Source organism: Ursus arctos, unplaced genomic scaffold (genome assembly GCF_023065955.2).
Source record: "Ursus arctos isolate Adak ecotype North America unplaced genomic scaffold, UrsArc2.0 scaffold_25, whole genome shotgun sequence".
NCBI classification, from domain to species: domain Eukaryota; kingdom Metazoa; phylum Chordata; class Mammalia; order Carnivora; family Ursidae; genus Ursus; species Ursus arctos.
Window position 1 is genome coordinate 20,979,120 of NW_026622930.1, and position 17,513 is coordinate 20,996,632.

General features: G+C 36.0%; 1 protein-coding gene across 7 annotated transcripts in view; it reads left to right on the plus strand.

Moving 5' to 3' along the window:
* CEP128 (centrosomal protein 128) overlaps positions 1 to 17,513 on the plus strand; it is a 500,403-nt gene that overhangs the window by 131,951 nt on the left and 350,939 nt on the right. For 4 of the 7 annotated variants that reach the window (XM_057318320.1, XM_057318319.1, XM_048219819.2 and 1 more), the window contains 2 exons: positions 10,198 to 10,358; positions 12,025 to 12,111. In XM_057318320.1, coding sequence (XP_057174303.1) covers positions 10,212 to 10,358; positions 12,025 to 12,111 — 234 coding nt within the window. In that variant the 5' untranslated portion in view covers positions 10,198 to 10,211. Of the gene's footprint in view, positions 1 to 5,127; positions 5,277 to 10,197; positions 10,359 to 12,024; positions 12,112 to 17,513 lie in introns of all 7 variants that reach the window. The other 3 variants (XM_057318321.1, XM_057318322.1, XM_048219821.2) reach the window with 1 other exon arrangement.

Consider the following 17,513-nt stretch of genomic DNA (forward strand, 5'->3'; position numbering starts at 1 on the left):
AATCATGGAACACACATCGGGGAAAAAAAAATAAAGTTGCAAGCTCAACTGCTAAGTGGGGCCAGTCAGGTAACTTACCATATGAAGCAGGTCCAGTGGGGATTGGGGAGAACAGGCAGGTGTGTGCCTGACTCTAGGGCAGGTACTGTGTCCATGTTGCCATGGGAAAATTCACCCCCAGTGTTGCCAGATCTCTGGATTTTTTGAGAAGCTGGAAATTGGAATTTTTATGTGAAATCTCTGTTTTCAAATTAAAGCTTTAAAGTAACACAGTGAGTGTTATTTTTAAGTACATGTTGGTTGTTGCCTGGATTTGGTATGTCTTCCAGTTTTCTTCCTCCAATTTAAACGAAACGGTGTCAGAAACTTGGGGATGCTAGCACCATCTTTGTCCATGCTGATATCTTGCTCAGTCTGAAGCAGTTTGGACAATTAGTAGAGGTCATCTGTACCCTCAGAGGACTTCATTCTCATCAGCTATTTTGGGAATATTGTAATATATATATCTTTTGGTTGGCAAATAAATGCAAGAGTGCAAATCTAGGGTTTAATTATAAGTAATAAATCCATCTTGGGTTTGTTAGTATCCTTTTTCTGTAAGTTTTTTTTTTCTTGAGTGTTCATTTGTTGTTTTTTATCTTGACATGTTTTATTTTCTATTTAATTTTGTAAGCTGCTTCATTTATTTTAGAAGTGTGTGGGTGTATAAATCTAAAATATCTGTAGCATTCTGATTGTGAGACAGGGAGGGGGTTATTAAGTAACTTTATTTTCTTTTAATACAGCACTGATTTTTATCAGCTGGCACATATATAATTATCTGAGCAGCTACTAATTTTTTTCTACATGTCTGAGTAAGCAGTCTTTTTGTATGCTGCATGGAGTTTTCCAGAAACATCCCTGCTTCCTGCTGGCTGGGCACTGGTCCCTGTGACTCTGTTCTTGAATTCAGAGGTATTGGAGTAAAGTGAGCAAAATGCAGCCGAGGGGTGAGCCTTCCTGGCTTCACCCATGCAGTAGAGGAGCGTGGGAGTATGTGGGAGAAAGAAGAAATGCATGGTAGCAATACGAATAAGTGGAATATACAATAAAGAATCAGATCCTGTGTGTGTGTGTGTGTGTGTGTGTGTGTGTGTGTGTAAGTGTTAATTCTCTAAAAAGTTCTTAACTGGGAATGATTTAACTAACCCACCCCCTCCTTGCCCCTGCCCTAGGGACATTTACCAATATCTGGAGACAGTTAAATTTATACCCTGGTAAAAGGATGTGAGCGCTTTGCTTGTTTGTACCTTCTTTAGTTCCTTTTTTTTTAAAAAAAATATTTTTAAAAATATATTTTTTTTATTTGACAGTGAGAGAGCGTGAGTGAGAGAGAGCACGAGTGGGGGAGAGGGTTAAAGGGAGAGGGAGAAGCAGACTCCCCGCTGAGCAGGGAGCCCAACAAGGGGCTCTATTCCAGGACGCCAAGATCATGACCTGAGCCAAAGGCAGACACTTAACTGACTGAGCCAGCCACCCAGGCGCCCCATAGTTCCTTTGAGACAGATGGTTTTTAACTGGATCCTGTTTCCTTCTCCTCTGTCAAACTTTTCTTCATCTTTCCAGATGAGTGAAAGGTTCCTGACCTGACTCCCCTGGCATTTTGTTATATTACTTATCTCACCATGTATAGTACTTTCATAAGCCCTTTTCTCCCATCAGGGACTGTGATTTTTTAAATTTACTTTCATCTTCCGTTTCTAAGGTGGTGACAATTCAGTAAATGATGAATGCAGGAATCTATTGCATCTCTTTGATTCTGTTGCCTATGTCTTACATTATCTGCTGACTTAATAGAGAACTGGCTGATGGACTAGACTGTTAATTTTGACCTTATATTAACTTACCAAAAGCTTTTGAGAGTTTGAAGTTATAGAGGAGCACTGGTATAAAGAAGATAGGTACAATTGATAATTGTACATGGTAACCTCTGCTGGCTTGTTAATTTTTTCTCTTGAAGGAGAAAGTAAAGCTCTCAAGTCCTACAGCTATTGAAACAGTGAGAAATGCTTTCTAAAATTTGAACTTGGTTAGTGATTAAGCTTAAAATCCACTTCCCACCTCCCCCCAACATCCTTAAATATCAGCATCATTACCTTGAACATGGAGGACAGTTGCCTTGGGCAGGGACGGCTGAGGCGCTTGAAGGCCACAGAAGCAATCACCTACTTAACATGCACTAGTCAGCCTTTGTGAAATATCACCCCTGATGCTGGGTGCTTATCTTTTGTGGAACAGCTTGCAAATCCTAATTGTTTTAAACTGGCTCTGAGGGAAAGAGACTTGAGAATCAATAAATTATAGCTCTCATACATACAAATGTGCATCATTACAATGAAGACAGTCTGATGATTCTTTAGGTCAAATAACAAAAGAGGTGGACTTGAGTTTGTAAAGACTCCCTGCCAGTCCCCCTACAGGATTGAACGCAGTTTTACTCTCTGGTCGGTGTTCAGGTTTGCATATGGACATTTGTTTTTGATAGATCCTCAGTGGGAGTGAATTGATGAGGGTTCATTACTTGCTCTGGTGGCTGTCTGTCTTCTTTATAAGGTTCATTAAGACAGAAACAACAATATTTATGCCTTTAAATACTGATGTGTTGGGAACAGCTAAATAAACTACGCTAAGAATTGTACCATCTGGTTTCAGACTAAGAGCTTTCTCTAAGACTCTAGAGACTTTCACCCAAGGTCACCCCTCTGAGTCCTTTCTAGAGTCTTGGAAAAAGCTCAGCATCTGAAAAGCAGAAAGCATGAATATTATCATTTTTCTCATCAATGAGAAGTTTTGTTGTACCAGTAGGTGGTAGTAAGCTGCAGAGAACACGTACTGTTTTTTCTTCAGTTGAAGGAAATGCGTTTCTCACCTTTAATTAGGATTTAGGTGGTTCAGCTTCTTTAAATTGTTCTTAAATAAACAAATAGTTCTTGAAAGAGTTCTTCAGGCGTTCCTCAATTTTAGCAACTCTTTTTTTTTCTGTCAACAAATGTCATGCTCGTATTTCTTATAATGGTGAGAACAGAGTTCTAATCCAACGGAATGTTCTTCCTTTAAATCTTTAACCATAATGATAGATTTTTCTTGAGTATACATTGATGTTTTTCTACTCGGATTAATAATTTCTCTTTGGGTTTCAAATTGTAATTGTGATTAAATATCATTCTCGAACCATTTTTAATTTGTTTCCCAAAGCAGAATTTGATTGCATAAGCCATGTCAGTGCACATTAGTATACTTTCACATAGTCCTTCAACTTTTAGGTTTGTTCTAGTATTTAGAATGTTTCTTTAAGAGAGTTAATTTTTGAATCTAATGACTGTCCTTCAGCACAATTGCAAAGATAGAATCATACATGATTTAAAAAATTATTCTTTTAGCTCATAAACTCATGACAAATGGTTTCTTTTGTCAGCCAGTATTCTCCAGTATGGAACAGTAGACATTGACATTGTGATCCCGATTCTTTAGCTCATCAGTTGGTGAAGACTAGTGACATGACCTCACTTAGGAAGGTGTCAGGAGATCAAGAAAGTTGTTTGGGAGAAGGAAACAACTATCAAGAAAAAGGGAATTCTGAATACAGCTTTTATTGAAACACATTTTCCAGGCTGTCATCCTGTTATTAATCTGTTGTCTCTAAAGGTTATGTTTATATTTTTCTTTCTTTTAAGTATATATTATATTTTTCTTTCCAATTATACAGTCATTGTGGAAAATTCAGGAAAGATAGGAATGTTAAAAACATAGAAATTTACTATAAATGCTGGGTGGTAAATATACTTTTGGTTTATTTTCTTACCCTTTTGTTGTTGCCTTTTCCTGCTCCTTTAAATTTTTTTTACTGATAATTTATATTCATATCTAGATAACATATAATGTTTATTACAGACTTCATACTTTTGTCCTTGTGATGCTATTAAATGTCTCCAGAAACAGACTTTTTAGTATCTGTATACTGTTTCATTGCATGAGAGGTACTGTATTTTAACCATTCTTTTATAATTTGAAATTTAAGTTTTTATTTTACCTCTATTATAACTTCTCAGTAAATATCCTTACATATAAATTCTGTATGTATTCAGATGATTTTGTTAGGGGATATTTTTGGAAATGTAGTTAGTAGGTGGTAGGTACAAACTGCCCTTGATACATACACATTTACACACTCCCCCTAGGACCGTAGAGGTGTGCTCTTTCCCTTACAACCTGGCTAACCATAGACATTATTATTTAACAGGAAACAACTTCAGAGGCTAGAAAAGCATCTCATTGTTTAATTTACATTTTAGGTTAATTAGGTAGAACAGTTTTTTTTATAGCCATGCATAGTGTTTACTTATGTGACCGCTCTCAATAAACTTTTATCAACATGGAATAAATCTAGTGCTCTGGGTACAGTTTCACTGGGGAGAAGCTTTTCAGAGGCCTGGTCCATTTTCATTAATGCCACTGATAGAATATATGATATTTTTTAAATTTTTAAAATTGTAATATAAAATAAGACAGTCTTAATGGAATAAAGTGTTTGTAATTGGCACTTACTGCTTTGTGCTTTTCTTTTTTACTCAGTTATATTAAGGGGCTCTTTGGAACTATTTTAATGGCTCTCCATATTGTCACTCCAAGTTCTGATTGTGTGGCTGGCACGAGCCTCTTGCCAGTTCTAGTTGCTGCTCCTTTCTCTTTTGTTTCTCTCTCCCTCCTTCAACTCTGTGTCTGGGGAGTGGTGGTGCTGGCTCATGAGACATGGCATCTTTTGATAAGGTTGGATCTCTGCCACCACAGCTGCCTTCTGTGTTGTGACACTTAGGGTAGGCGCTCTCTCAGTTAGCTTTGAGGGTCACGTTTGACCTTGTGAGTTGTCAGTAATAGTCGGACAAAGTGCTCAGGTTCTATCAACAAAGAAAATGATCTAATTTCTGTTTTTATTATGGATTTTTTTAATGTCTCTTAGTTCAACATTTATGACATTAATGTATAATTAAAGTGCTTAGATGGTTGCTGAATGTTTCATATTTTATATTTAAAAAGAAGCCATGCAGAATTCTCAGATCGATTTCATCTTACATCTTGATATCTTTACAGGAATTCCATCAGATGCAGGAGTTTGAACATCTTTTATTGCTCAGAGTAATTGAAATTAATAGCCGGAGACTTTGTGTGTGTGTACCAGTGAAATTCATGCTGGAAAGTGTGATTTTTCTCTTATTAAAAATATGTAATCCCTAGTAGGGGTAAGTGAGAGGGTTTTTTTTTTTTTTTTTTTTGTATTGTGTGACAATTACACATAATTTAGTTCAGTTCTTTAATGCTGCTAAGATTTTCTGTTTCAAAGTTAAATTCAGATACCTCATGTTTTCACTTGTTAATATTTATCAACTGATTAAAATGTATGTTCCTTAAGAAAGACTGTGAGGTACATATACCTGTGGTAAAAGTACAAAAATGTGTCCTGGAGAGTTAAACATGAAATCATGCTAGTGGTTGTCCCTGATGTGAGGCAGGAATACTACTTGGTGGAGGGCGGGGTGGAAAGGTACTAAGACTTTATTTATAACATTCCGAATAGTTTAAAAAATATTAGAAGGATACATGTCAGAATCAGAAATAATAATTATATATATTTTAAATTTTGTTAGGTAACATACAGTTCAGTATTGATTTCTGGAGTAGAGTTCAGTGATTCATCAGTTACATACAACACCCATTGCTCATCACAGCAAGTGTACTCTTTAATACCCATCATCCATCTAGCCTGTCCCCCACCCACCTCCTTCTATCAACCCTCAGTTTGTTTTCTATCGTTAAGAGTCACTTATGGCTTCTTTTCTCTCTCTCTTTTTTTTTAAATTAGTTTCAGAGGTAGAATTTAGTGATTCATCAGTTGCAAATAACACCCAGTGCTTATTACATCAAGTGTCGTCATTAATGTCCATCATGCAGTTATTCCTCCCCCCCCGGCCCAAAACCTCCCCTCCAGCAACCCTCAATTTGTTTCCTAAGGTTCAGTATCTCTTATGGTTTGCCTCCCTCTCAATTTTCGTCTTATTTTATTTTTCCTTCGCTTCCTCTATGTTCATCTATTTTGTTTCTTAAGTTCCATGTATGAATGAAATCATATGGTATTTGTCTTTCTCTGACTTATTTTGCTTAGCATAATACCCTCTAGTTCCATTCATGTCATTGCAAATGGCAAGATTTCATTCTTTTTGATGTCTGAATAATATTCCAGTGTGTGTGTGTGTGTGTGTGTGTGCACACACACATGTATATATATCATGCGCGCACACATCCCCCCCCCCCCATCTTTATCCATTCATCTGTTGATAGACATCTGGGCTCTTTCCATAGTTTGGCTACTGTGGACATTGCTGCTATCAACATTGGGGTGCAGGTGCCCCTTCAAATCACTACATTTCTATCCTTTGGATAAATACCTGGTAGTGCAATTGCTGGATCATAGGGTAGCTCTATTTTTAACTTTTTGAGGAATCTCCGTACTGTTTTCCAGAGTGGCTGCCCCGGCTTGCATTCCCACCAACAATGTAAAAGGGTTCCCCTTTTCCCACATCCTCGCCACATTTGTTATTTCCTGGCTTGTTAATTTTAGCCATTCTGACTGGTATGAGGTGGTATCTCATTGTGATTTTGATTTGTATTTCTCTGATCCTGAGTGATGTTGAGCATTTTTTCATGTGTCTGTTGGCCATTTCTATGTCTTCTTTGGAGAAATGTCTTTTCATATCTTCTGCCCATTTCTTGAGTGGATTTTTTGTTTTTTGGATGTTGAGTTTGTTAAGTTCTTTATAGATTTTTGATACTAGCCTTTTATCTGATAAGACATTTGCAAATATTTTCTCCCATTCCATAGGTTACCTTTTAGTTTTGTTGACTGTTTCCTTTGCTGTGCAAAAGCTTTTTATCTTGATGAAGTCCCAATAGTTCGTTTGCTTTTGTTTCTCTTGCTTTTGGAGTCATGTCTAGCAAGAAGTTGCTGTAGCCGAGGTCGAAGAGGTTGCTGCCTGTGTTCTTCTCTAGGATTTGGATGGACTCCTGTCTCACATTTAGGTCTTTCATCCATTTTGAGTTTATTTTTGTGTATGGTATAAGAAAGTGGTCCAATTTCATTCTTCTGCATGTGGCTGTCCAATTTTCCCAGCACCATTTGTTGAAGAGACTGTCTTTTTTTCCATTGGATATTCTTTTCCTGCTTTGTCGAAGATTAGTTGACCATAGAGTTGAGGGTCCATTTTGGGTTCTCTATTCTGTTCCATTGATCTATGTGTCTGTTTTTGTGCCAGTCTGATACTGTCTTGATGATTGCAGCTTTGTAATATAGCTTGAAGTCTGGAATTATGATGCTTCCAACTTTGGTTTTCTTTTTCAGTATTACTTTGGCTATTTGGGGTCTTTTCTGGTTCCACTCAAATTTTAGAATTGTTTATTCTAGCTCTATGAAAAATGCTGATGGTATTTTGATAGGGATTGCATTGAATGTGTAGATTGCTTTGGGTAGCATAGACATTTTAACAATATTTGTTCTTCCAATCCATGAGCATGGAATGTTTTTCCATTTCTTTGTGTCTTCCGCAATTTCTTTCATTAGTGTTCTGTAGTTTTTAGAGTATAGATCCTTTGCCTCTTTGGTTAGGTTTATTCCTAGGTATCTTACAGTTTTTGGTGTAGTTGTAAATGGGATCAGTTCCTTGATATCTCTTTCTTCTGCCTCATTATTAGGGTATAGAAATGCAACTGACTTCTGTGCATTGATTTTACATCCTGTGACTTTGCTGAATTCCTGTATCAGTTCTAGCAATTTTGGGGTGGAGTCTTTTGGGACTACATGGAGTAACTACATGGAGTGTCATGTCATCTGTGAAGAGTGAGAGTTTGACTTCTTTGCCAATTTGAATGCCTTTTAATTTTTTTGTTGTTGTCTGGTTGCTGTGGGTAGGACTTGCAGTTCTATGTTGAATAAGAGTGGTGAGAGTGAATATTCCTGTCGTGTTCCTGACCATAAGGGAAAAACTGAAAGTTTTGTGGATGATATTCACTGTGGGTTTTTCATATATGGCTTTTATGATATTGTGGTGTGTTCCTTCTACCCCTACACTGCGGAGAGTTTTTATCAGAAAATGTTGATTCTTCCTGCTTTCACTAATGGAGAATGCTGGAAAGTACTTTAATTTAGAGTAAACAATTTTAGGTCATGTGGTATCAATTTATGAGACACATACACAGAAAGTGATTTCCTAAGTTTAAAAGGTGAGCTTTATCTTTAATATTTCTCCTCAAATACATTCTTTTGGACTTAAACAATTGTGATCCAGGGAAAGCAGAGCCAAATAATTGCTTTGGCCTCTGTTTTCTGGTTCCTGTTTCCTGATGTGAGAAGCAACTACACTGTAGGCACTGTACCTTTGAACTTGTGGACAGGAGATGGGAGGCATGAAGCAGAGGAGATGGGCATGGCTGGGGGTTGAGAGACCTGCACAGGGCATAGACAGGTGTCTGACAGTGTAATCTCTGGCCCTCTCTCTGCTGTCAGAAGTTGGATGTTCTGTTGGTTCTTTTTCTGATGCTACAAAGACAGAGTGTATTTCACTTAACCGCCCCCCCAACTTATAGCAACGGTCCTTGCTTATCTTTTTATTTAGTTTTATTATATCTAACATTTTAATTAATTAATTAATTTAAGGATTTTATTTATTTATTTGACAGAGAGAGAGACAGCCAGTGAGAGAGGGAACACAAGCAGGGGGAGTGGGAGAGGAAGAAGCAGGCTCCCAGCGGAGCAGGGAGCCCGATGCGGGGCTCAATCCCAGGACTCTGGGATCACGCCCTGAGCTGAAGGCAGACGCTTAACGACTGAGCCACCCAGGTGCCCCTTTATCTAACATTTTAAAAACATAACTGCTTTCATGAATTGCTCTAGGATCTATTTATATTTAGCAGATTCGCTTTATCTTTGTTTTAGATGTATGGTCATGTACTTCCCAGATGCATTCAGAATAAAGATCCAAAAAGTCTAGAATATTCTAGATCATTAATGAAAGTTTTCATCCCAGTGTATATAATAATCCAGAAAAAATGGCCATATAGATTTTCGTAAGATTATAACAGCGTTAAAGATTGTTAAGCCTCCATTAAGCAAAAAATGAAATTGGAATACTCAGTAAACGTCCACTTTTGATCAATGAGTGTTCTCTTATGCTTTTCTGTTCCAAATATATTTTTTTCTTCAAATTCCATAAAAGATTTTTTGAAACTTTTGAGGTTGTCTTGCATGAAATAATTTTCTTTTGCATTAAATCAAATTATTGAGGTAAGGATGGGAAGAAAGCATATTTAGAGAATTTTCTACTGATGAAACTATACTGAGGATGTTTGGCTTTCTATTTTGGTGGAGATGTTGAAGATGCCATCTTCTCACATATTTGTTATTATGGAATTTGTACCTCTGTTATAGCATTTGTTTAATTCTGTATTTTAAATTAGGGTGCATGGGAGGCACCGGACTGGCTCAGTTAGTAGAGCATGGGACTCTTGATCTCAGGGTTGTGAGTGCAAGCCCTGCATTGGGTGTAGAGATTACTTAAAAAAAAATAAATGAATTAAGGTGCATGAGAGTATTCACTATACACTGAATGGAGTTCTCTTATTTTAGGTCATTCTATGAGTGTTGTATTTTTGTTTAAAGATACACATATTTTTACAGCTTGGCAGAATGGACTTCAGACCAGTATTGAGACCTGCAGGTCCTAGCTTAGAGAATAACTTTTTTTTTTTTTTTTTTTCCTATGGTAGAGATGCCAATCTACCAGTCCCTTCTACCTTGCACTGTTGTTAGTAAGATTAGGTTAGATACTATATGTGAAAGTGCTTTTAAAATTTAGGAGCATTACACAAAACTAAGGGATTATTATTTGTAACCATGACGAAAATCATATCTGAAGAATTTCTGTCTTAGAAAAAACAAAGGAGAGAGAATTACATGGGGAAGTGACTTGTGTTTTTAAGCTACATGTTTAGAAATTATGATATGCCAAAGGACTAATGTAATACTTAAAAAGATCAAAATGCAAATGGTTAATTTAATCTCGTATTTCCATGCTCTTTATTATTTGATTGACCTTGACCTGGTTTTGTTTTAAGGATTGTGTACATCAATGGCAGAATCCTCCAGCGATTCAGACCACTTTCGCTCTCGTGATCGATTGAGTCGTTGGACTGCCAGGTCAACATGCAGGGAATCTCTAAGTCGTCCTACAGTAGGCGTCACCAAGAAGGTCAACACTATAACAAGTACTTTACAGGTTAGTTAAACTATGGTTGCATTTAATAGATTTTAAATAGTTTAGGCTGAGAAAGAGTTTTGGTCAGTGTATTAGTTTTTTTGCTGCTGTAACAAATTACTACAAAACTAATCGTATAATTAAGTTATTATTTATAATTAATTAAAATAACAAAGTTATTTTTTATAGTTCTGTGCATCAAAACCTGACAGTGGTCTTATTGGACCAAAATCAGGGTTCCATAGGGCTGCATTCCATTCTGGAGACCCTAGGGGAATATCTGTTCCTTTGCCTTTCCCAGCTTTCAGGAACTGCCCACATTTCTGAGGTCCTCTTCCTTCATCTTCAAAGCCAGCAAGGGTGGGTTGAGTCCTTCTCATGTCACATCACTTTGACTATCTTCTGCTTCCCTCTTCTATTTTTAAGGACACTTGTGATTACCTTGGGTTCACCCAATAATCCACGATATCTCCCCATCTCAAGGTGCTTAACTTGAGATATATATCATATCTACAAAATTCCCTTTGCCATGTAAGCTTACATATATACAAGTTCCAAGGATTAGGACTTGGGCATCTTTGGGGACCAGTATTCTGCCTAACACAGTCAATAAAGATATTTGAAATATATGATAGGTTGTAGAAGTGTTTTGGGATAAGGCAGTATGTCCAAGTAAAATGTGTGGGAGTGAAACGAGTAGGAATTACCACAATTTATCTTCTTGTGGACATGTGCCTTTAGAGAAGTTGCTCATATTTTGGCTACACAGATTATTCATGGATGAACAATATTGAGATGCCATTTTTATTCAGAGGCTAACTTTTGACTGTGTTTGGAATTTTGAATGGAGGCAGTTTATATCTTCTTCATAGAAAGGACTTGGTAACACAACCAAACTGGGCAAAAGAAAACTTAGAGTTTTTTTTCCTACCCATTAATCTCTTGTTCTCTTATTTTGCCTGGATAAGCAAAGATTTTGGCTTTTAATTGCTTTGAGTTAGTATGGATAAGAAGAGGCTAATTTCTGGTGGAGAGGCCATAATTTGATTTAAAACTCGGAAAGTCTTTCTTTTTAAGCTTATGTAAAGTAGAATACCACTGGATTTTTGGTGTGCTTTCCCACTGATAAGACATATTAGTAAGTATATATTTTTGAAAGAAATGCTTTCATTAATCTCTCAGGTAAAACCTGGCATATTTGGGTAGAAACCGTGTTTGTTGTGATTAGAACTTAATTTGTTGTTTATAGCTAAAGGTTAAAGGATACTTTTTTTCTTTTTTCCTAATCAAGTTCTGAGGTGAAGTTATAATTGAAATAACATTGATCCTAATGATTCGCTTCTCTTATACACAGTCTACTAGGTTTGTTATCTCAGGATTCCTTTTCTATAAAAAAGGTGTGAATTAGTTGAGGTACACAAATTAATAATGAAGAGTCTTTTTGTTGCCAACTGATTATGGAACCTTGGATAAGGATTTAAATTGTGTGCTTCAGTAAATTGTGGATTGATTTGGGTTTCTCTCTCAGTGGTTTTAATATTTATTTGATTTATAAAGTATATTAATATCCAACTTAAGGGTGATATAAATTGTACCTTTCACAAATGGTTGACTTAGCTATTTGACATACTACCAAGACTGAGGAAAACATTGGAACAATTAATAAAATCCATTTTCTTTTTTAAAGGACACCAGTCGGAACCTGCGACAAGTAGACCAGATGCTTGGACAGTATCGAGACTATAGTAATGGACAGGCGGGTGCTATAGAACATGTGAGAAATGTTTACATATGTTTGTATTTTTCTTACCTACCTTTTTGGAAATCAATTGTTGAGAAGTAGGGAGGTGAGATAAAGGATAGAACAGCTTTAGCTTTTAGCATTTCTTTACTATTTTTTAATAGGTTAGCTTGTCAGATGGATTGCCAGCTAGCTTATATAGATTAGATTCTATTGAATTTGAAAGTTTAAAGTCAAAGGAGGAAGAATTCAGGACATTAGTTAAACTGAGACTTACTAAATTTTTTTAGTAAGGGCTGCTGTTACCCCTCTTGGGAATTAAGAATTTTATGGATGGTTTATTTTAAAGTAATATATGTTCATTGGTTAAAAAAATTATAAAACCTTTCTTAGCCCTTCTTAGTTCCACTCCAAAGAGGTAACAGTTTGACAGTTTCTTGTGTATCTTTCCGAGCATTTTCTATGCATGTATATACATAACTACTTTATAAATAATGAGAGTTAATTCTTTGCTTTTTCATTTATTGGTGAAAGCTTAAACAGTATTAACTAGTAGCGGAAACAAACCTACTTTCTCATGCTGAATACTACATGCTTCATTATGGTAGCAGATTTCCTTTGAATGGAGGAATTGAGGAATGAAATTATGTATTAGGTAAACTTCTGTATAGATAAACATTTAAAACAAAATGTATTCTGTGGCGTTAAGCCTCTTTGGTAGGCCTAGTCAAATAATGCTGAACTCTGGGGTGTGGCTTTATACATGGGAAGTAAATAAACTCAACAGGTATTTCATTTCCATCTGAGTTATAAGTACATAGAATGCAAAGCTACTCATTAAAAATAAGACATAGGGAGCAAGAGTTTTTCCTTTTGCTGTAGGCCATTCCTTAGTCTGGTCTACAGTCTCTTCCTTCGTTTCCCCAAATTCTCGTTCTGTTAAAACAGTTGGTTATCAATGACTTTTCCCTGTAGCATACCAGAAGAGTATGTCATTCATTGCCTTGTATTATACTTACTCATTAGAGGAATGATTTTTACCCTGCCACCTGTAAATTACCTGGGGGAGTATCTGTCATAATCTGTGGGAATATCTGTAAATTGGAAAGAATATTTCTCACAAGTGATTCTGATGGGCTCTTCAATGAAAATTGCTTTCTTGGCATTAAACTGCTATGGAATATATCATATCCCAAAATGAGGTTTTTTGTTTTTATTTTTTTTTTTAAATCCGTGTGTGTTCTGTTTAGGGAGGGACCATGGAGAGTGATTTTTTTTTTTTTTTCTTTTGGTGGCTATGCTGCAACTCATGCAAGTCTTTGTGCTGTAGAATCTGCTGTTTTTTTTTTTCTTTTTCTAAACATCCTGAAATTGGTTAATCCGGTATTTAACCCGTGTTCAACTGTTTAAAAATTTCTCTATTCTAAATATACGTTGCCTCATTGAAATTAGCATTTCTTCTTTAAAATAGAAGAGATTTCCTAGAAAATGAGGCCAATTCTTTTGCTCTAGGGAAAACAAGAATTTTTATTATTAACCTAGATTTTGTAAACGATTCTATTGCTAAACCTCAGGAAATGGATAAGTGAGGTGTATGTACATATCTATGCATATTTAATATCTGTTTTATTTAACTTTGTGAACCTAATTTGTAGTGGGTGACGGGAAATACAAATATTTGATGTAGTGTTTCCATTCTGGGAAGATCTCCCCCAACAAGAGAACTGTGAGAATTACTCTTGTTGGTTTGTAAGGCCTAAGGGTCAAGAGTCATGTTCGGTCACTTTTTTGATGACTTTTCCTTGAACTATCCATAATTTCACCTTGTTCCTTCAAATCTTTATAACTGCCAATCCTAAATTTATTTCTTTGCCTATTATATGTGAAGGCCTCTCTATGAGGAGTTGAGCAGTGTTAAAACATTGGTGATAGGGTCCATGGGGTCTCATAGAAAGCAGCAATTCCCTTTTCATAGGCTCTTTGGAAATATCTACATATGCTTATTAGTATATCCCAGGCACTTTTTTATATTTATTCATTTAGTTCTCTCAACAATCCTATTAGGTAGATACTATTATTATCCTCATTTACATGATAAAAAAATCGGGGCACAGAATGGTTGCTAACTTACCCATGGTTTCACAGCTAGTTAGTGACAGAGCCATGCATAGGATGTTATCCTGAAGCTTAGCATCAGGGTTCATTTACTTCACTGAGTCATGGTTGCTCACATTTGTATGATACTGTGAGTTCGTATTTCTGAAAATTGGGATTTTGGATTCAAAGTTTGAAGGCTTATATACTTTACGTTGATAACCTAGATTTTGGAGATTATCTTAACTGATAGAAAAACAGAAGCCCAGTGTCACACACATCATTACTGTTACAGCTGGTACAACGTCCAGAATGAGAGTTAGATGGATCAAATCCAGAAACAGAATTGGGAGGAAATATGGCACTGAGCTAGGATTGGCATTGACAGATTGTCAAAGTTGGCGGTTCTAGCTGCCACTTAGGCAATTTGGAAGGTTCTGCAAGTTGTCTACATCAGCATCAATTTTTCCCTTCCCCCTAAATAACAGCCATTGATTTTTCACTAGCCTTTTTGCAGCCGTTCCAGCCAATGAGCCATATTTAGTTGGATAGTATGTCTTACGGTCTTTGGGTGCAGTGAACTTCATGACTTTATGGAAGTGTCATCTTGAGTTATTTCTCATGCTGTAAATTTCTTGGGAGGTCTGCAAACATTTGGGCAAAAGAGGACCTGTGGGGAAGGTTTTATTTGAAAGCTTACTATGAAGATTTGGAACTTACTGTATTCCTGTATTAAATAGTGCAACTGATAAGCTTAGTGTTTAAAATATTTCTAGAACTGTGTGTTCCTATTCATGAGAGAACAGTGTCTGTTTTTGTGTTAATATTATAAAAATGGAATGCCTCAAGGAATAATATTAAAAAAATATTCAACATAAAAAGTTAATACCTTCTGCAGTGGAAATTTGGACTGCAGCTGAGGCTACACTAGTTAATACTGGTTATATGAGAAAAATACAGTTGTCTTGATTCAAATCAGCAGACTGATTAAGTTCATTTTTAATGTAAAGATTGATGAGAACATAGTAATATCGAATTAGAACTTAGAGACTTGCATTAATAGGTAATTTTTCTTCTAATTAAGTACTCTGATTTAAATTTCCCTTTGGGAGTAATAGGATGTTACCATCTGGCATATGGATTTGAAAGAATTTGAATGTTAAATAATAAAGTGCAGGTTTTTTTCTTGTATTCAGTAGGTTTCAGTTCTCAAATATAATTAGTGACATCCCAGAAGGATAATGGTAATGGTTTAGGGCCAGGCACAAACCACTCGTAATATCTCAAAGCTGAAGGTATCTGTCCCCTTTTTTCTGGCCAAGTTTTACTAATCGTCCTGAAGGTGAGAATTGTTCAGTTTAATGTAAGAGTCTATGGATAAGAAATTATAATCAAGCAGTTAAAAATTCTGCTACAACCTTCTTTTTGTAAATATATTTCGGATCTTAGGAATTAGGTTTTTAGGGGCGCCTGGGTGGCACTGCGGTTAAAGCGTCTGCCTTCGGCTCAGGGCGTGATCCCGGCGTTACGGGATTGAGCCCCACATCAGGCTTCTCGGCTATGAGCCTGTTTCTTCCTCTCCCACTCCCCCTGCTTGTGTTCCCTCTCTCACTGGCTGTCTCTATCTCTGTCAAATAAATAAATAAAATCTTAAAATAAAAAAAAAAAAAGGAATTAGGTTTTTAGAGTCTTATATTTAAAGTTATATTACCAAGTCCTTCATGAAATTGCTGGACAGGAGAATAATTTTTTTAGAATTTTGCTTTGAGACTAATGGAAAAATGTAGACTCTGGAGTCAGATTTGAAATTTAATCCTGATTTTTTCCACTAGAAACCATTTTAGTGACTTTGGACAAGGTATTAAACTTTTCTGAACTTGAGTTTCATCATCTGAAAAATGAACATAGTCCTATATCCCTCATTATGACTAACATTTATTAATGTGGTCACACTGTTTAGACACTTGCTAAACATTCATATTTTTGTTGTTTCTTTAATTCATCCAATAATCCCTACCTTCAAGCATTTGCTATGTTCTTAATGTTGTACTTGGTATATTGTAGGCACTCAGAACAGGTTACTTTCCTTTCTTTGAATTCATTGGGCCTAACCTCAGTTTCATTTGTGTATCATTGTGACAATAAGCAACATCATGTGTTGCAATACTCACAGGGATATGTATGTCTGATTATTTTGACTTCAACGTGTATGCTAAATTAGACAACACACATAATATTGCTTTTTGTCTATCTTCTGTTTGTGAGTATACTATCTATTAAGAGCACATTCCACTTTCCATGAGTGCTCATTTATTGGTACTTAAAATATTACATACAAATATTTTAAAAATACTTTCAAAATTATGATTAGAATGTGTGTGATATATGGGCTTTGAATATGTAGGATTTCATTTAAAAACAAAGGGATAAAGAAGGGGTAATCAGAAGGGGGAATGAAGCATGAGAGATTATGGACTCTGAGAAACAAACTGAGGGCTTCAGAGGGGAGTGGGGTGGGGGAATGGGATAGGCTGGTGATGGGTAGTAAAGAGGGCACGTATTGCATGGTGCACTGGGTGTTATACGCAACTAATGAATCATCGAACTTTACATCAAAAACCAGGGATGTACTGTATGGTGACTAACATAATATAATAAAAAAACATTAAAAAAAACCAAAATAGTTACATAAATGATGTATCATTTGAAAGAGAATTCTCAATTTCAGGAATACTGTTATGAGTTTATAGTTCCATGAATCAGCATATGGAGAAAGATTAGGCAAAGCAGCCCGAGCTAATGATCTTTTGGTAAATAAAAAAATAAAATAGGAGGAACCATTTTAAAAATACATTTTAGCAACAGATGGTGGGACCAGAGAAATATGCAAACCATAAATTTGCACTCTTGTTTAATTTTTTAAAACTCTCCTCCTCCTTTCTTCTTGTTTTTAATCGTAGAAGACAAATAGACTGTAAGGAACCAAAATAGAGCTGATACAATTAACTGCTCTACAACCAATGTATTTTGCAGTCTGTTGTCAGATAAACTTTGGCATTCTGTAGAGAAATAAGCAGTGAAGGAAAGCCAGGCATAAAAGCACTTAATCAGAGTGCCTGTGGATGACATCATTATCCTGGACAAAATTTTTTAAATCACCTCTTTTCTGCTGTACTTTTGCCCTGGATTTTGTCAAGCAGACCTCTAACATTTGTAAATCGAAGTACTTAATTTTTTTTTAATATGTCATTACTTTAGATATATCTAAACTTATAACACAAACTTTCTGTGGTCACTGGTGCTATGTATAAAGTGTGAATGTTTGCTAAATACTGACTCTT